This window comes from Saimiri boliviensis, chromosome 8 (genome assembly GCF_048565385.1).
Source record: "Saimiri boliviensis isolate mSaiBol1 chromosome 8, mSaiBol1.pri, whole genome shotgun sequence".
Classification (NCBI taxonomy): domain Eukaryota; kingdom Metazoa; phylum Chordata; class Mammalia; order Primates; family Cebidae; genus Saimiri; species Saimiri boliviensis.
The window spans coordinates 8,103,822-8,124,815 of NC_133456.1; the positions used below are offsets into that span (position 1 = coordinate 8,103,822).

General features: G+C 41.2%; 1 protein-coding gene across 19 annotated transcripts in view; it reads right to left on the reverse strand.

The window, feature by feature from the left end:
• Positions 1-20,994, reverse strand: part of CACNA1D (calcium voltage-gated channel subunit alpha1 D) — a 321,073-nt gene that overhangs the window by 146,509 nt on the left and 153,570 nt on the right. For 18 of the 19 annotated variants that reach the window (XM_074403661.1, XM_074403655.1, XM_074403658.1 and 15 more), the window contains exons 4-6: positions 20,095-20,234; positions 5,229-5,371; positions 117-269 (exon numbers count right to left, since the gene is read on the reverse strand). In XM_074403661.1, coding sequence (XP_074259762.1) covers positions 117-269; positions 5,229-5,371; positions 20,095-20,234 — 436 coding nt within the window. Of the gene's footprint in view, positions 1-116; positions 5,372-20,094; positions 20,235-20,994 lie in introns of those variants that run through there. The other variant, XM_074403663.1, reaches the window with a different exon arrangement.

The window sequence follows — 20,994 nt, forward strand, 5'->3', positions numbered from 1 at the left end:
TGGTATATTGAGCATTTTTTTCCTATTTTGTTTTAGATTTTCCCCAACCACAAAAGTTGCTTTGGGGAAACACGAAAGTGTTTAAAGTTAAGTTAGGTACCATTTTCATTACTCACCTGAGTCAGCAAAAAAACATGTTTTGTGCATTTTTCCAATAAAAAGTTCCAATCCTATAATAGCATAGATTATGATTACAAATAATACCAAAAGGGCTATGTGAAGGAGGGGAACCATGGCTTTTATAATGGAGTTCAGGACAACTTGTAAACCTAGGAAAAACAAAGAAATAAGTTTGTGAGCCAGGAAGACACTCCAATAAATCATATATATAATTCCCAATCATGCCTCCTTTATTTAGAACACAGAGTAATAAGATTCAAAGAGGGATTTCAAAGCTTTTCATTAATATGAAGCCTGGATGTGAGCTAGACTGAAAAGGAACTTTAAAGATCATCTAATCCAACTCCTCCACTAGACAGAGGGAAAAGGAAGGTCTAGGGAGGTGACTGCCCAATGCTGAAGCCCATCATTCGCTCATGCATTTCTCCATCCATCTGACAAAAGCTCCTGAACGTCTACCATGTGGAAATCAGGTTTTATGCTTTGGGACAATACGAAGATGGTTTATGTAAAATGTCTCCCCTCAGAAAATTATATTCTAGGAGACACAGAATTAAACACAAATAATCTACTCTGGGGTAGTACATAGATGCTACATAATTAATATCCAACAGTTAAAATTAAGAGGGATGAAAGGGGTGAAGAAGGGGCCTTGAGGCAGTTTCCCTCTAGGCATGGCCAGGAGGCTGGGTGGATTTCCACAGGTGGGTATGGGAGAGAGGCGACTTCAGGAAAGAAGAACAGAAGACCACAGCCTAAAGGTGGGTAGCACAGTGCGGGCTTCAGGGTGGTGAGTCTTGATGGGTCGTTATATAGTGGAAAAGAAAATCAGGAAAGAGAAGTAGATTGCAGCCAGGGTTCTGGGTTTTGAATCTGGGTTAGGGAGCCAGACTTCAGACCACTGGCAAAAGGCAGCTGCTTTAGAAAGAGGAACAGGACAGCAGCAGGCCAGACACAGAGAGGTGGTTCAAGAGTGCTGGGGTAGGGGAGGGTGAATATCAGGATGAGGCCAGAACTCAGCAACTGAGTCGGAATGAGAGGAAGGTACCTAGAGAGCATACCAGTTATTTGAGACAGGGTCTTGAGGCAAATCCCAGTGCCTGGAACAAAACTAAGCATCAAAAGGGAGGTTCTCCAGGAATGGGGGAGATGGGAGGGACAGGGGGAGGGGTGAGAGTGACTTGAGCCTTGTTAAGTTTGATGTTGGTATTATATAACATTAAGGTACATGGGTCTCAAGACATGTCTTGTCTTGAGAGACAAGAACATGAGAAATGATTATTTCTGGCCGGCCACCGTGGTTCACACCTGTAATCCCAGCACTTCGGGAGGCCAAGGCAGGTGGATGACCTGAGGTCAGGAGTTCAAGACCAGCCTGGCCAACATGGTGAAACACCATCTCTACTAGAAATACAAAAAATTAGTCAGGTGTGGTGGTGCGCAGCTATAGTCCCAGCTACTCAGGAGGCTGAGGTGGGAGAATCGCTTGAACCTGGGAGGCAGAGGTTGCAACTGCAGCCTAGGTGACAGAACGAGAGTTCGTCTCCAAAAATAAGAGAGAGAGAGAGAGAGAAACGATAATTTGTTACATTTAAAACTTTTGCTGCCAGGGAGGTCTTAGCAAGGTAGGGTCTTGCTGAGTCTAAAATCCTCAGACTCAGACCCATTCATTTCAATGGCAAAAACCGCAATTACTTTTGCACCAACCTAATAGAAGCTACGCATGGAGTCATACTCAGTACCACAGTGATAGTGTGGGTAAGGCTGTCAGCCAAGGGAGAGAAAAACAGGTCATGCAAAGAAGGATGGAGGTGGCACTCAGGATTAGGATTGGGTATGAGGGAGCAAGAGACTAAGGGAGAATGGGCAGGAACCCAGAACCTGCCCTAGACACCAGGCCTCCTGACGCCGCTGGCATCCCACGTCCTCCTCACTGGCCCGCAACCTCAGCACTATGGTGCTGCTCACTCTTTTCCTCCCCACTTGCTCTTTCCCTGCCCTTCCCTATTGTTTCTCTGCCTTCAAACGTCCCCTCTTCTGCTATCATCTTACTTTCCCAACACATATTCAGGAAAGAAAGGATGCAAGAAGCTGAGATGCTTACATCAGAAACCAGAATACAGCAGGCAAAGAGAAGATGTAGCAATCACAACAGACGTTTACCGTGAGAAGCAGCACGGGAGGAAGCAGGGGAGAGGATGGTGAGGGAAGAGCAGTAAGGATTTCAGACACGGCAAGACCCCGCCTTGCTGTGACCTCTATTACAACTAAAACCTGGGTGCTACACCTTTGGATATGTAAATGCTAGTTTTTTTTTTTTTCAAAGATGATCATTTAGGACAATTTTCAATATTTCTACCTCCTGTAAGGAACACGTGGAAGGGAAAAGACGACACCCGTTCCGATCCCAATGAACAGGTTTCTATTGTTTTGATTTTCTTAAGACACCAGTGGGCCATCCAAAATCATCCCCCAGCAGTTAGCTCTTCTAAATTCCATGGCAGTAAGCTTCATGAACTTTTTTTTAACGTTTAGAGTAACTACTGTATTTCAGATTGGTCCCATCTATAAGATGATGAAGTTGTATCTGGCTGTGAATAGGTATATGTTATGGCATTCAGCTCCTTTGTACTACTCAACACATATGGTAGATCTCAGTGGAACTCATGGGACTCTAGTCAAGGAGGCAGAAATGGGAAGAAGACTGGGTCAGGAATGCGGAGATCGTGGGTCTCGTTCTGTCTGGCTACTCATCAGCTGTGAGAACCTACACAAGTCACTACCTCTAACAGGCCCCCCTGTTTCCTTGTCTAAAAGATGCAGGTAGACCAGATGATCTTTAGGATTCTTTTCCAATCTGATGGTCTTGAACTTTGATAAATGTTTCCCTGTCCAACAAGGAAGGACAAGGAAAGACAAGGTAAGACGTTACAGAGTGAGCAGCACAGTAGTGCTGAGGCCGCAGGGCTGGGGAGAGGACACGGGATACCAACGCAGGGGTCAGGAGGCCTGGTCTCCAGGGCACGCTCTGAGTTCCTGCCCATTCTCCCCCAGTCTCTTAATATGGGTGGTTAAGAACTCCACAAATGTCTGATTTGCCACCTTGTGAAATAAATCTACCTTTCACTCACTCAGTAAATATATATTTCCATACACACGTGCACACAAAATCATGTCTTACAGAACAGTCAGGATTCTCTTTAGCAGGGACTAAGCAATTCCTATGTAAGTGTAACCAGTCAAACATTCCTGGACATTTTTCGCAACTTTGGGTACTAGAGAAGAAATCAGCAGGCCGCAGTCGCCAACCACCACTAGAAACAGCAGGTCCCACAACCTCTGATCCCTTCCTTCTAAAGCCTATTTGAGTTTGATGAGACTGAGACGTTCCCCACCTGGGTGGTTAATAAGCTCAAAAGTCCTCATACAAGACTCAGACCCACATTTTCCCTTGCTGACCTGGGGCGGGGAGTTCAATACAAATCTATCCAATTTCAAACAGTGATGTTTGTTGGAGAAAGGAAGAGATACACTTTAAAACTAATTCTCAAGAATATCTGGGAGCACTGCACTGGTTGATTAGTAAAAACCTCATTAGCCAAGGAAGCAGACACAACGCTATGTAAGTTTTTGGATTTTTCGCTGGCCAGAGGCTCACACACGCACGCACGCACACATACAGCCACGGCCCCAAAAGTCTGCACGCAACACATACCACGGACAGGCTGACCTGTTATTTGCTCTTTGGGGGGAAAAGCTGTCATGGTTACTTTGAAATTAGATTAAGCTATAACAACTAAATCTGGAAGAACATGTTTGCTCACTGAAGTTCTCATTTAATCATGTTACACTTAACAGAGCCAGTCATTTCCAAGGTATTTCTATTTTTCTCAATTGATTCCACACAGTTCTGTGGTTTTGACTTGTGCTGATCTTTTTCAATGAAAATAAATGAACCATCTGGAAAAACAAGTACACATAAAACACCACTTCCTACATTTTAAAATGTTAAATTCGGAAATTTTTTTTTTCCAGAGGATTTTTGGTGCATTCTAAGTGCCAACAAGTTTAATAAAATTTCAGGAAGAACTTCTGGAGAGGCAGAAAATGTCATCTGTGTTCTTCCAATGGCTTTACGAGTTGTGAAAAGCAGGCACACCCTGCAATCCCATATCCTGGCTCAGAGGCATCAGCCCTCAGAAAGGTGTTACGACTTCCACCCACTGAAGTCCCTGACACGGGAGTGCTACCGGAACAGAGCCCAGTAAGTAAGGCAACCCCAAATGCCTTCTGGAAGGATAAGAGGCTGCCGCTCTTGGCTAGGGCACAGACAGGGCATCTCTTCCAACTCAGGTATGATTTAACCTGGGCTGGGGGCTTGGAGCCAGAAGTGCACTGGGGCCTGGCAATGAGTGGTATGGTAGGGCCTAGTGGCTACCACTCTCTCACCCACTCACTGAGAGCCTCTGTGCTCCATGCATCCTGCAAGGGGCTCTCCCTCCATTATGTCATTCAGTTCTTACAACGGCCTTCAAGGCAGGGACTCCTGTGCCCTGTATCCAGCCACGGCAGCTGGAGCATTCATCCCTTCCCCCAGAGCTGGGTAGCATAGTTCCTGATAGGAGAGGAGCTAATCAGAGTTTCCAGGAGTCCAGCCCCCTGGTGCTCCCCCCTTGGAAAAAAAAGTCAGGCGGCCGAGTCCTCCAACACCCTTATCCACAAAACCCACCACTTTCAGAGAAGCAGGCCTGGAAGTAGAGGGGCCGACAGAAGCATGTTGTCAGAGAAGAAAAAGAGACCAGAATTAAAGGCCTGAGGAACCCAAGTCTCACCCCACCGCCTCATCTTTCTGCAGGAGAAGATTCTCTCCTCCACCAAATCAGGATGACACTAACTGCCACCTGTCCCCCTCTCGGGGCTGTCACAGAGATCCAATGTGACAGCATAAGCCAAAGTGTCCTGTCAAGTGTGAAGGAGGCTGTGGTCATCCGCTGACCCCTGGCTGGCACAGAGCAACTCACCTCGGAGCACCAGTCAGTGATTCTGAGACCCACCCAGAAGATAAAAACCAGCACACTCCTGAGCTCTAGGAAACAGTAAGTGCTTACTGGGCACTCCTGACACTAGTCGAAGTGGTCGCAACACTCGAAAGGCACGGAGGGCTTTGACATCAAAGCCTCCAGATTTGCCGCTAGAGTGGTTCCCGCCTTCTGTTTCTTTGGTTAATTGTTCCAAAATTACACTAAACAATCTGAAAGAAGAAGAGAGAAAGAAACGTTAGAGTCTGTCACCCCAGGGAAGCAAAACAGGATGATCATCGCAGTTATTTTTGAACAAGGGCTAATTCCATATGGCTGCCGCTTCAATAAAAGGAAGTCAAAGACAAGAATGGGGCTGTGGAGCTGGAATACGAACAACCCCATCTCCAAAATGACTGGGACAGGGATTAATCTCATCTGTTTTCATTGCAAGGGAACAGCAGAGAGCAAGTCTGTCCCCAAAGAAGAGGGGAGTCCCTGGGAACCCAATGATGACAAGTGGAACTGCTGCCAACTAAAATGACAACAGTAATCTTGGTGGTTACCATTTACGAGCACTCGCTATGTGCTAGGCACTGCACTTACACGGTCACATTAATTCACACATAATGTTATGCAGCAAGAATTATAAACACCATGTTACACACGAGAAAACAAACTTGATGCGAATAAGTAGCTTGCCCAGGGTCACACAACTAGCAGCGACACATGTCAACACAGGCACGTTGACCCCACTAGGATGTAGGTTCTATAAGAGCAAAGAGTTTTAGTCTGTTCTAGTCTAGTGCCTGTTACGGTTTCTGACACATAGGAAGTGCTCCAGAAATACCTGATGAATCAATGAATGACTTCAAAGTCTCACATCTTAATATGTTATACATAGTCAATGCAGTCACTAACACACACACCCAACCTTCACCCTCATAGGGATATTTGGAGAAGGATGTAAATCACAGATACTAAGGAGTTGTGCAAAGGCTAAAGGCAGTTAAGGTAAGTTATTAATATCATCATCCTCTCTTTTGAAATGTGAATAATGTTATACCTGGCAGCCACGATACATTTTTTCCTAGTCTCAGAAGGTTCGGATAAAAAACTATTTTCAGGCAATTTGCTCATTTAACAGTTAGTTTTGCTCTTTTAAATAAACATGCTTTGAGACCATTACTTGTTTTTTCAGAGTAAGTATATAATTTGCCCATTTCAAACAGCATCAACTCTGGCCAATCAGATTGTGAGAATGACTGGCCCAGCAACAAAGAAAAGGTTTCCAAAGTTTAATGAGCAGACAAAGCAGAAACTCTGCCCCCACTGGCATGCTTCTGGATTGCCAAGACACTTGAGTCCATAAAACACAGGGTGGTCTGATTGCAGCCCTGATTGGGTATTGCTGTATAGTTCTGGGGCATTTATAGATCAGCCCTTTGTTTTAATAACACTACAGCAATTAGCAACGACCCCATCCAGGAGGGAAAACAAGCCTGGTCTCTACCTTTACAAAGCTTCAAATGGTAAGCTCTTCCTAGTTATGACTGGGGAAATAGATGAAATTTATGACATGTTTCTCTCTCTTTAGCGTAGTTTTGAAAAATTTACCATAAATCCCAGCAGCAAGGCTAAAGTGAAAAGTCTCTCCTCCAAAACAAATTCATAGCTTCACAAAAACAAAGAAAAAAAAAAGAAAACTACAAACTCTTCTGTAACGTGCGAGCCACAGGAATTTTCATCCCAAAGGATTAGGAAAGTAATTTATGCAGGTAGTGACTTAAGACTGCTTTCAAGTATCTGTGTTTTGCAACACATACTTCATGATCCCTTTATTCCTTGTCTTCAGCAATGTCCTTGAAAACAGGTGGAAAATGTCTCTCTCTTGTTACCAAAGAGCCCAAGTCAGAGAGAAGCAGGCTGTGTTCCCAGACAGTGTGGGCCTGCAAGAAGCGGAGGCTGGTCTCCATTCCTAAGAGTTATGAGATATTAGGAAAGTCCCTTTCCTTCTCTGGGCCTCAGTTCTCCTCTCTGTAAAATGACAAAACTGGAATAAACGACTCAGACAATGACCTTTCCACTCTTAACGTTCTGTGATTCTGTTCCCCTCACCACTACGCCCTTCAAAAAAGAAGTACCATGGGCCCGAAGAGTTAAGGACAGGATGAGAAAGGAGTAATTGACTCTTGATTGTTATTAAAAGTTTACCCTAGCCAGGCTCGGTGGCTCACACCTGTAATCCCAGCACTTTGGGAGGCCGAGGTGGGAGGATCACGAAATCAGGAGATCAAGACTATCCTGGCTAACATGGCAAAACCCTATCTCTACTAAAAATACAAAAAATTAGTCAGGTGGGATGGCGGGCGCCTGTAATTCCAACTACTCAGGAGGCTGAGGCAGGAGAATCATTTGAACTCAGGAAGCTGAGGTTGCGGTGAGCTGAGATCTCGCCACTGCACTCCATCCGGAATGACAGAGTGAGACTCTGTCCCCTGCCCTCTGCAAAAAAAGTTTACCCCAAGGCAGAAGAAAAGAGACAAGGAGCTGTCTGAACTGACTAAAGGCAGAAGCACCAGAATGAGAAGTAGTGTTTTTCAAAAAGGCTTAAGTCATAGAGCCTGAGTGCTTGGAATATATCTTTATTGAAAGTTTAGAGGCATGGGATAAAAGTTGGCTTAGATCAAACTTTTCTCTAAAGGAATAACTTCAGCTCTGGCAGACACACTGAGTCCTCTTGTGGTCACATTAACAGTTAACATTTTAGAAGTATCAATTACTTTCTTAATGTCTCGGTTATTGGGAATCTTGACAAAAGCAATAGGTCACTGTTGACTTGGAATGGAAAATCCATTGGATTGAGATACAGACTGCAGTTGGAAACTTTAGTGAGTAGGAATTTAATTCAAATGAAGACATCGTAATTCTTTTTCTTTTTTAAAACCTTTCTTCCACTGTTCGACTCCGATTTCGTGCATATTTTGATAAAAAAATAATCTGATGTTCTGAGGTTTTTCTAAGAAAAGAGTCCAGTTCTACTTCAGTTTCCTGTATGGGTTTTTTGTTTTTTTTTTTTTTTTTTTTTTTTGCTTTTTAAATCACTTTATATTGCAATTTCATTTATATATAATGCTAATTTAAAGTGTACAATGGGTTTTGAAAAATGTATAAGCCTAAGTAACAAACACCATGATCACAATCGAGAAGGTTTCCAACATGTCAGATGATTCTCTTGTGCCCCTCTGCATGCACAGCCTTGTGCAGAGCTTCCCCTGAAGCTCAGCCTTGAGTAGCCAGTGACTGTTTATTGCTATAGGTTTTTTTCTTTTTCTAGAACCCATATAAATAGAATCACATAGGATGTTCTCCTGGTTCATCTTCTTTTTCTCACTGTGATGTTTTTGACATTCATCCATGTTGTTATCTTTCATCAGCAGTTCATTTCTTTTTACTGTTCTGAAATATCCCATTATATAAATATACCACAATGAGTTTATCCAATCACCGGCTGAGGGACATGTAAGTTGTTTCCAGTTTTTCTCTATTATGAATAAAGTCTTTTGGTGGACATGTGTTTTCATTTACCTTGAATAAATATCTAAGAGTAGAACTGGCAATATGGTCATATGGTAAGTCTATGTTTAACACTGTAAGAAATGGGCACATTTTTTCCAAAGTGATTATACCATTTTCCATTTCTCATATACAAGTGGTATATGAGAGTTCCAGTTGTTCCATATTTTGGTTAACACTTGCTATTTTCAGTCTTTCTACATTTAGTAATACTAGTGGGTATCCAGTACCATCACTGAAGTTTTAATTTGTGTTTCTCTAATTACCAACAATGTTGAGCATCTTTTCAGGTGCTTGTTGACTATTCGCATATCTTCTTTCATGAAGATCTGTTCAAATATTTTACCTATTTGTTTACTGAGTTGTCTTTCTACTATTGGGTTGTAAGAGTTCTTTATATATTCTGAATACAAGTCTTTTGTCAGATGCATGTTCTGTGAATATTTTTCCCAATCTGTGCCTTGCTTTTTCATTGTCTTCACATTGTCTTTTGAAGAAAAGTTTTAAATTTTGATAAAGTCAATATTTTCAATTACTCTTTCAAGACTGGAGCTTTTTGTGTCCTGAGACATTTCTGCCTACACTGAAGTCATAAAGATTTTATCCAGCATTTTCTACTAGAAATGTCATCATTTTATACTGTCCAAGGAAATCAGAGGTGACACAGACAAATGGAAAAACATACCACACTCACAAATAAGAAGACTCAATATCATTTAATTGGTCATACTGCCCAAAGCAATATACAGATTGAATGCTATTCCTATCAAACTGCCAGTGACATTCTTCACGTAACTAGAAAAAAACAATTTTAAAATTCATATGGAACAAAAGAAGAGCCTGGATGGCCAAGATAATCCTATCCTAAGCAAAAATAACAAAGCTGGAAGTGTCATACTACCTGACTGCAAATTATACTACAGGGCTGCAGTAACCAAAACAGCATGGTACTTATACAAAAACAGACACATAGACCTAGGGAACAGAGTAGAGAGCCCAGAAATAAGGCCGAATACCTACAACCATCTGATCTTTGACAAAGGTGACAAAAACAAGCAATGGGGAAAGTTCTCCCTATTCAGTAAACCATGCTGGGATAACTGGCAAGCCATATGCACAAGATTGAACTCGACCTCTTTCTTATACCATATACAAAAATCAACTCAAAATGGAGTAAAGGCTTAAATGTAAAACCCAAACTATAAAAACCCTGGAAGACAACCTAGACAGTATCATTCTGGACATAGGAATAGGCAAGGATTTCATGACAAAGATGCCAAAAGCAATCACAGCAAAAGCAAAACCTGACAAATTGGATCTAACTAAACAAGAGCTTCTGCACAGCAAAACAAAATCAGGGTAAAGAGACAACCTACAGAATGGTTAAAAAAATATTGCAAACTATGTATCTGACAAAGGTCTAATATCTAACATCTGTAAGGAACTCAGATTCACAAGAAGAAAGAAAAATCCCATTAAAAAATCAGCAAAGGATACAGAGATACTATTCAAAAGACATACATGTAGGCAACAAGCATATGAAAAAAAGCTCCGTATTACTGATCTAAGAGAAGTGCAAATCAAAACCCCAATGAGGATACCATTTCACACCAGTTAAAATGGCTACTATTAAAAAGCCAAACAGTAACAGATGCTGGCGAGGTTGCAGAGAGAAGGAAATGCTTACACACTGTTGGTGGAAGTGTGAATTAGTTCAACCATTGTGGCAAGCAGTGTGGCAATTCCTCAGAGAGCTAACAACTGTATTTGTGTATTTTTAAGTCCTGTTATTAGGTATACATACATTTAGGATTGTTGCATCCTCCTGATGAAATAATTATTATAAAATGTCTCTTTTTATCTCTGATAATATTTCTTGCTCTGAAGTCTACTTTGTTGGATATTAACATAACCACACAAGCTTTCTTTTGATCAGTTTTTGCATTATATATCTTTTTCTGTCCTTTCACTTTCAAAGTATTTGTGTATATATTTAAAGTAGGTTTTCTGTAGACACGATAGAATTGGGTCTTGTTTTTATATATGTATATTCTGATAAATTCTGGATTTTAATAAAGATGTATCTAGGTTTAACTGTAGCAACTTGCCATTTGTTTTCTATTCATCCTGTCCTTTTCTCCTTTTTTCTTCTTCCCTGCCTGTTTTGGATTGAGGGGTTTTTAAAAAATCCATTTAATCTCGACTATAGGCTTATTAGATACATCTGGGTGGTTTTTTGTTTGTTTGTTTTTTGTTTTTTTTTTTTTGTTTGTTTGTTTGTTTTAGTGGCTTTCTAAGGCCAGTGTCAATAAAAATTTTCTATGAAGTGCCAAACAGCAAATACTTCAGGATCTGCAGGCCATAGGGTTTGTCATAACTACTCAACTTTGCCATTATAGCACCAAACAGCCAAGACACGACTGAATGTGGCTGAATAACAATGAAACTTTATTTGCCAAAGCAGGCAGTAAATAAAATACTTTGTCAATGGTGGGGAAGAAAAGGCTCAGGCCAGGCGCGGTGGCTCATGCCTATAATCCCAGCACTTTGGGAGGCCGAGATGGGTGGATCACGAGGTCAGGAGCTCAAGACCAGCGTGGCTAACATGGTGAAACCTTGTTTCTACTAAAAAATATAAAAATTAGCCAGGCATGGTGGTTACGTGCCTATAATCCTAGCTACTCAGGAGGCTGAGGCAGGAGAATCACTTGAACCCAGGAGGCAGAGGTTGCAGTGAGCTGAGATCGTACCACTGCACTCCAGCTTGGGGGACAGAGCAAGACTCCATCTCAGAAAAAAAGCAAAGAAGCCTCAAATCAGATTTGGTCTACAGGTTGTAGTTTGCCAATCCATACTCTTGGGTTTATAATATACATCTTTAAATATTATCTGAAGATAGACTGTGATATCTTAATCACCATATAAGTAAATGACAACACTGTATGGCTATTTCCCTATTCCTGTCCTTCATGCTACCATTGTCTTACACCGTTTTCCTTTTTTTTTTTTTTTTTTTTTTTTGAACAGTCCCGCTCTGCTGCCCAGGCTGGAGTGCAGTGATGTGATGTCAGCTCACTGCAACCTCTGCATCTTGGGCTCAAGCAATTCTTCTGCCTCAGCTTCCTGAGTAGCTGGGACTACAGGTGTATGCCACCACACCTGGCTAATTTTTGTATTTTCAGTAGAGATGGGGTTTCACTATATTGGCCAGGCTGGTCTTGAACTCCTCACCTCATGATCCGCCCACTTCGGCCTCCCAAAGTGCTGGGATTACAGGAGTAAGCCACCATGCCTGTGGCCCATATGCTTTTCCATAGAAGCTATAGACACCACAATACATTGTTTTTCTTGCTTTAAATACTATCTTTTTTTTTTTTTTTCTTGAATCTGACACTTTATTGGAAAGAGACTTCCTTCTTTCCTAGGGCCCCCTACAAAATAGATGTTGAGTCTCCAAGAATCCTGAAGAGTTTCGAGAGACATTACTGGGGCTACAGAAGGGCTTTTCAAAATCCACAACACCTAGGAGAAATGATGGGTTGGCTGGTAATAAGGCTGCTTAGAATAGCTAAGGCAACGTGTGTCCCACATGTGGCTAGAATCACATCAGTTCAATGTGCTAACCTTGATTACCTCAGGCTTTAAATACTATCTTTAAAGAAATTTTTAAATGAGGGGAAAATGTCTATATAAGTACCCACATATTTACCCTTTCTGGCACTCTTCATTCTTCTTGTGTAGATCCACAGCTCTACCTTGTATCATTTTCCTTCAGCCCTGAGGAACTGCCTTTAACACTGAGGTACAGATCTATTAGTCATGAATTCTTACATTCTGGAATATCTGAAAACATTTTTATTTTGACTTTAACTGTGAAAGATATTTTACTGAGTGAGAATCCTAGGTTGACATTTAAAGATGTCTCTCTATTGTCTTCTGTCTTACATACTTGACAAATAGTTTGATTTTTTTTCTGTTTTAAGGTTTTCTCGATATTATCTTTGTTCTTTAACAATTTCCTTACAATTATGACGTGCCTTTCTTCATGTTTATTTTGCTTAGCCTTTGCTGAGCTTCTTGTGAGTTTCTATTTTTCATCACTTTTGGAAAATCTGGAGCCGTTTCTTCAAATATTTTTTGCTGTCTCCTCTTTCTCTCCTCTCCTTCTAAGACTCCAAATACACATACGTTAGACCACTTGATATTTCCTCCCAGCTCACAGAGGTGGTGTTCATCTTCTCCTCAATTATTCTTCTTCATGTTATTGCTGTATTTTCAAACTTCCTGATTGTTTTTCCTTCTATAGTGTCTAAGCTGAGGTTAAGCCAATCCAGAGAATTTTTCATTTTGGATATATTTTTCATCTCATAAAGTCCCATTTGTTTTTTTTAATATTGTCCCATCTTTTCTTACTATAATCATGTACCCCTTTAAGTCCACAAATACATTTATAATAGTGGTTTTTAAAGCTCTGTGAAGTTCCTCTTTAATTCCATCATCTCTGTCATTTCAGGATCTGTTTCTACTGATGGATTTGCCCCTGGTTATGGGTCACATTTCTCATATGTTCAGTGTCTGGATTTTGTTGTCTTCTTTTAAAGAATGTCAAGTTATGTTGTGGCAGGCAGTTAAGTGAGCATATCAGTTTGCTGCTGCCTTTTTTTTTTTTTTTTTTTTTTTTTTTAAACAGAGTCTCAGTCTGTCACCCAGGCTGGAGTGCAGTGGCACAACCTTGGCTCACTGCAACCTTTGCCTATCTGGTTCAAGCGATTCTCTTGCTTCAGCCTCCCATGTAGCTGGGATTGCAGGCATGCAACCCATGTCCAGCTAATTTTTACATTTTTAGTAGAGATGAGGTTTTGCCATGTTGGCCATGGCTGGTCTTGAACTCCTGACCTCAGGTGATCCACCCACCTCAGCCTCCCAAAGTGCTGGGATTACAGGCATGAGCCACCATACCTGGCCTAGTTTGCTTCTTTTCAGACTTCTTTTCAAACACTGTAAGCAAGGATTTCAGGTAGCCTCTGTACCGTAGAGAAGCAATTGGCAAACTTTTTCTGTAAAGGGCCAGATAGTAAATATTTTGGGTTTTGTGGACCTAAACTACTCAAATTGAACTATGAAAACAAATGAGTGTGGCCATGTTACAATAAAATTTTATTTACAAAAATAGAGGGCAGGCTAGATGGGCTAGGATTTGGCCCATTGAGTTTGCCAGCCCCTGCTCTAGAACCAGTTTAGCATGACTACCAATGGCCCTTGTGGGGTCTCTACTGACAGTCCAGAATGTTCAATGAGGTATTTCCACCCTAAAGAGTCAGAATTTGAATGTCTTCCAGTCCTTTGGGAGCCCTGGTTATCATTCATTTTACAGCTCCCTAATTTTTTTCTTTTCCCTAGCAGTGGTCTTCCCTAGCCTCATGGACTCACAACTCCATGTAGGTTTAGCTTAGTCCTCAGCCAAAACTGATGAGGACTCCAAGGCATATTTATGAAGCTCTTTCTCTGAATAGCTCCCTCCCTTCCCATATTCTGCTTACCCAAACTCTTTTTTCTGTCTCCTTAACTCAGTAAGACTACCATGCTCCACTCTGTTCCCTGTCCCTGTGCTGTGCTGTCGTGTAAAAAACGTCTCCATGTAGAAAGCCAAGGTGATTGCAGCATGATGACAAAAGAAATGAGGCTAAGCATCTCCATTCCTAGCTGAGCAAGTCATCCAGTGGCAGAAGAGGCACAGTCAGATTATCCCAGAACCAACAAACCTGCAAGGCTGCTGCTTGTCATTCCTTGGCAGAGTCCAACAAATAAAGGAAGGTATGGCACATATCTGCCACCTGTTCATTTTGATATGCACTTCTTTGCAATGATGTCTTAAATGCAAATGTATTGTGGAGATTTCTGCAAAAGCTAAGTTGTTTTTTTTTAAATTTATTTATTTTACTTTAGGTGCATACTATATCTGGCATTTCTCCCATGTTATCCCTCCCCACCCTCCCCACCTCCCCACCTCCCACTGTCTCTCCCCTACCCTCCCCAACTGCCTCCAGTGTGTGATGTTCCTCTCCCTGAGTCCATGCGTTCTCATTGTTGAACACCCACCTATAAGTGAGAACATACGGTGTTTGGCTTTCTGTTCTTATGACAGTTTGCTGAGAATGATGGTTTCCAGATTCATCCAAGTCCCTACAAATGACACAAACTCATCATTTTTATGGCTGCGTAGTATTCCATGGTGTGTATGTACCACATTTCTTTGTCCCGTCTATCACTGATGGACATTTGGGTTGGTTCCAGGTCTTTGCTATTTATTGTACATAGGGCTGCAATGAACATACATGTGCATGTGTCTTTATAGCAGAACGATTTATAGTTCTTTGGGTATATATCCAGTAATGGGGTTGCTGGGTCAAATGGAATTTCTATTCCTAGATCCTTGAGAAGTCGCCACACTGTCTTCCAAAATGGTTGAACTAATTTACACTCCCGCCGACTGCATAAGAGTGCTCCTATTTCTCCACATCCTCTCCAGCATCTATTGTCTCCAGATTTTTTAATGATTGCCATTCTAACTGGTGTGAGATGATATCTCAGTGTGGTTTTGATTTGCATTTCTCTAATGACCAGTGATGATCAGCGTTTTTTCATATGTTTGTTGGCCTCATATATGTCTTTGAAAAGTGTCTGTTCATATCCTTTGCCCACTTTTGAATGGGGTTGTTCGTTTTTTTCTTATAAATCTGTTTTAGTTCCTTGTAAATTCTGGATATTGGCCCTTTGTCAGATGGGTAGATTGCAAAAATTTTTTCCCATTCTGTTGGTTGCCGATTCACTCTAATGATGGTTTCTTTTGCTGTACAGAAGCTCTGTAGTTTAATTAGATCCCATTTGTCTATCTTGGCTTTTATTGCCATTGCTTTTGGTGTTTTACTCATGAAGTACTTGCCTATACCTATGTCCTGGATGGTTTTGCCTACATTTTCTTCAAGTGTTTTTATGGTGTTTGGTTTTATGTTTAAATGTTTGATCCATCTGGAGTTAATTTTAGTGTAAGGTGACAGGTAGGGGTCCAGTTTCTCCTTTCTGCACATTGCTAGCCAGTTTTCCCAACACCATTTATTAAACATGGAGTCCGTTCCCCGTTGCTTGTTTTTTTGCCAGGTTTGTCAAAGATCAGATGGTTGTAGCTGTGTGGTGTTTCTTCTGGGGTCTCTGTTCTGTTCCATTGGTCTATGTCTCTGTTTTGGTACCAGTACCATGCTGTTTTGATTACTGTAGCCTTGTAGTATAAAGTCCAGCAGTGTGATGCCTCCAGCTTCGTTCTTTTTGCTTAGGATTGTCTTGGCTATGCGGGGTCTTTTGTGATTCCATATGAAGTTTAAAGTGTTTTTTTCCAGTTCTGAGAAGAAGATCATTGGTAGCTTGATGGGGATAGTGTTGAATCTATAAATTACTTTGGGCAGTATGGCCATTTTCACAATAATGATTCTTCCTAACCGTGAGCATGGAATGTTTCTCCATCTGTTTGTGTCCTCTCTTATTTCATTGAGCAGTGGTTTGTAGTTCTTCTTGAAGACGTCCTTTAGATCCTTTGTTAGTTGTATTCCTAGGTATTTCATTCTTTTTGTAGCAATTGTGAATGAGAGTTCGCTTTTGATTTTACTCTGTCTGTTATTGGTATATATGAATGCCTGTGATTTCTGCACATTGATTTTGTATCTGGAGACTTTGCTGAAGTTGCTTATCAGTTTGTGAAGACTTTTGGCTGAGACAATGGGGTCTTCTAGATATACAATCATGTCATCTGCAAATAGAGACAGTTTGACTTCCTTCTTTCCTAATTGAATATGCTTTATTTCTTTTTCTTGCCTGATTGCTCTGGCTAGAACTTCCAATACTATGTTGAATAGGAGTGGTGAGAGAGGACATCCTTGTCTAGTGCCTGATTTCAAAGGGAATGCTTCCAGCTTTTGCCCATTCAGTATGATTTTGGCTGTAGGTTTGTCATATATAGCTCTTATCATTTTATGATACATTCCACTGATACCTAGTTTATTGAGAGTTATTAGCATGAAGGGCTGTGGAATTTTATTGCAGGCCTTCTCTGCATCTATTGAGATAATCACCTGAAAGAAACACTAAACACGGAAAGGAACAAGTACAAGTCACTGCAAAAGCAAACCAGTTGGCAAAGACCAAAAATGCAATGAAGAAAATGAGTCAACTAATGGGAAAGAAAATCAGCCAGTAACAAAATGGCAGGATCAAATTCACACATAGCAATATTAACATTGAATGTAAATGACCTAAACACCCCAATCAAAAGACACAGACTGGCAAACTGGATAAAAAGTCAGAACCCATTGGTGTGCTGTATTCAGGAAACCCATCTCACATACAAAGACACACATAGACTCAAAATAAAGGGATGGAAGATTTACCAAGTAAATGGAGAACAAAAAAAAAGCAGGGGTTGCAATCCTAGTCTCAGATAAAACGGACTTCAAACTAACAAAGATCAAAAGAGACAAAGAAGGACACTACATAATGGTAAAAGTATCAATCCAACAGAAAGACCTAACTATCCTAAATATGTATGCCCCCAACACAGGAGCACCCAGATACATAAAGCAAGATTTTAATGATCTAAAACGAGATTTAGACTCCCACACAATAATAGTGGGAGACTTTAACACTCCACTGTCAATATTAGACAGATCAAAGAGACAGAAAATTAACAAGGATATCCAGGACTTGAATGCAGAGCTAGACCAAGTGGACCTAATAGACATATACAGAACACTCCACCCCAAATCCACAGAATATACATTTTTCTCAGCACGACATTGCACTTACTCTAAAATTGACCACATCATTGGAAGCAAATCACTCCTCAGCAAATGCAAAAGAACAGAAATCATAAAGAACAGTCTGTCAGACCACAGCGCAATCAGACTAGAACTCAGGATCAAGAAACACTGAAACCCGCACAACCACTTGGAAACTGAACAACTTGCTTCTGAGTGTCGACTGGATAAGCAATGAAATGAAGGCAAAAATAAACATGTTCTTCAAAACCAACCAGAATGAAGATACAACTTACCAGAATCTCTGGGACAACTTTAAAGCAGTGTTGAGAGGGAAATTTATAGCAATAAATGCCCACTAGAGAAGAGAGGAAAGATCTAAAATTGACACCCTATCATCAAAATTGAAAGAGCTACAGGAGCAAGATCAAAAAAACTCAAAAGCTAGCAGAAGACAAGAAATGACTAAGATCAGAGCAGAACTGAAGGAGATAGAGACATGAAAAACCCTTCAAAAACATCAATAAATCCAGGAGCTGGTTTTTTGAAAAGATCAACAAAATAGACAGAACTCTAGCCAGATTAATAAAAAAAGAAAAGGGAGAAGAATCAAATAGATGCAATAAAAAAGATAAAGGGAATATCGCCACTGATCCCACAGGAATACAAACCACCATCAGAGATTACTACAAACAGCTCTACTCACATAAACCGGTAAACCAGGAAGAAATGGATAAATTCCTAGGCACTCGTACTCTACCAAGACTAAACCAGGAGGAAGATGAAATCCTGAATAGACCAATAACTAGGGCCGAAGTAGAGGCAGCAATCAATAGCCTACCAACCAAAAAAAAGTCCAGGTCCAGATGGATTCACAGCTGAATTCTGCCAGACATACAAAGAGGAGCTGGTTCCATTCCTTCTGAAACTGTATCAAATACAAAAGGAGGGAATCCTCCCAACTCATTTTGTGAGACCATCATCATCCTGATACCAAAACCAGGCAGGGACTCAATTAAAAAAGAAAACTTCAGGCCAATATCCATGATGAACATCGACTCAAAAATCTTCAATAAAATACTGGCAAACAGATTGCAACAGCACTTCAAGAAGCTTATCCATCACAACCAAGTAGGCTTTATCCCGGGGATGCAAGGCTGCTTCAACATACGCAAATCCGTAAATGTAAGCCATCACGTAAACGGAACCAAAAACAAAAGCTAAGTTTTTTTCCCACAAGTCTAATTGTCCCACTGGGCAATTAGGATCTTATATTAACTCCCGAGGTTGAAGGGACGTAGGAAGGCCCAGAACCAACTCCATCCTCCCTACACAGCAGAGTTAGTCTCCAATGAAAAGCCAAAGGATTCATGATAAAAGGATAATCCACAAGAAAAATCACCTTGCTCAACTGCAAAAGGCAGTTCACTGAAGTCAGGAAGATGAAAACAGAGAGGCTATTTAAAAACCTCTCTTTACAGAAACATAATTTTAGGAGCAACTCACTTTACAGCTAGCATAACTAAGACTGGGAGGAAGGATATAGCTTATCTTCCTGCATGGCTGTTTGGTCCAAAGACCCAGCGTTCCTGTAACGTGAATTCATTTTTCTCTTCCTGGCAGCATTTCCAGGTGTGGAAGGACTAAAATAACACAGGCCACTATTTTTTATTTTAACATTCTCCTTTAACTAAAACTACTGATGTCTTCTTCCTGCAACAGGATTTTGGTGGAACGCCTGCTTCTCTGCATTTTCTAGCTTATTTCATTTTATGCCAGATATGTGACATTATCCAGACACTTGTTTTCTTATTTAAAATGGAATAGTAGTATGCCAGAGTTTCTCCCACAAGTCAGCAAAATAATAATAATAATAATAGTTTTGCTCAAGGGATGTTAAATAGCAGAGTACCTCACTGCTATGAAGATTTTATTACTTTTTACTTTTTTTTTTTTTTTAACTTAACATAGGCACTAAGTATTAAAAGCTCTACCCATTTGACTCTAATCACCAGCAGGGTTGGTCTATTTCTGGAGCTCCAAGACCCTGCAAGGTAAAGCCTCTCACACTAGGAGCTTAGACTCGCTTCTACAACATGTTACTAAAAAGGGGAGTAACAACGAGAGAATTTCAAACTAGTCTTTGCCCAGAGATTGACAGCAACAACATCAGCCTTAAAAGAACTGCTGAGAACACATGGACACAGGGAGGGGAGCATCACACACTGGGGTCTGTTGTGGGGGAATAGGGAAAGGACAGCAAGGGGCAGGGAGGTTGGGGAGGGGTAACATGGGGAGAAATGCCAGATACAGATGACGGGGGGATGGAGGCAGCAAACCATATTGCCGTGTATGTACCTATGCAACAATCCTGCATGCTCTGCACATGCACCCCAGAACCTAAAGTGCAATTAAATATATATACATATCAATGAACTCCTTAGAGGTTCTGGTGCAAAAGCTGGCATAAAAGAGCAACCACATTCCCTGAAAGGACGGTTCTGTTGTACCCCCCAACCCCAACCTCCACCTCCCATTTTCCAAATCAACATTTCCCCAAAGCAAAAAGGACTTACCCTACTATTACTATAACAAAATCCAGTAAATTCCATCCATTCCTAACATAAGCATTAGGATGTAGCAATAATCCATACGCTATAATCTTCAAAAATGTCTCGACTGTAAAAATAATCAGGAAGGCATATTCTACTTTTTCCTGTGGAGAAAAACAAAGAAACATGCCAAAAAAAAGTAGGGGCAGGGGAGGAAAAGGAGACAGAAAAAGGAACAGAGATTAGAATCAACATCTTAGACGTATAAGCATTTTCCTCCAAGCAAAGTTTTGTTATGAGCAACGGAACAATTACACTGCCCCTGGGCCAGGAAGGCATTTACATTCTAACGCTGAATTTCTCATAAGCAACTAAGTGCACCACACTTTTCGTTCCAGGAGGCATGGCTGCATTTTGCCACCTGCCCCGATGCGTGTGTGATGAGTCTGCCTAGGACATAATGGGCATGTTTGTTATTTGCACACATTTGCAAAATGCAGCGTGTTTTCCTCCTGAGGTTGCCAAATCAGGCCCAGAAAAGCACAAGGGTACAACAGAGATTCCAACCGTGGCTTTGAACAGAATGTCCTCCGGAAGAAAAGAAGATGCATCTCTTTTGACCCTCTCTTCCACTTGGGTTTACGTCTGACTTCGAAGTCAGAGTCAGCTTTGTCACTGACCAGCAAGGTGACCTTGGCCAAGTCCCTTCCCTCCTCTGGACATAAGTTCCTGCATCCATACAGTAAGGGAAGAGAACTCAGGATGGCAAACACCCCGCCTGCTTACTGGCATGCCACCTCTTCTGGCTGACCTTGTGACAAGTCACCATGTACGTTCCCAGGAAACCCAGGTTCAGCATCTGACCCCTTCTCTTGTATCTGTCCCAGCAGCCACGCCCATCTGACTGCCACAGACCTCACAGGT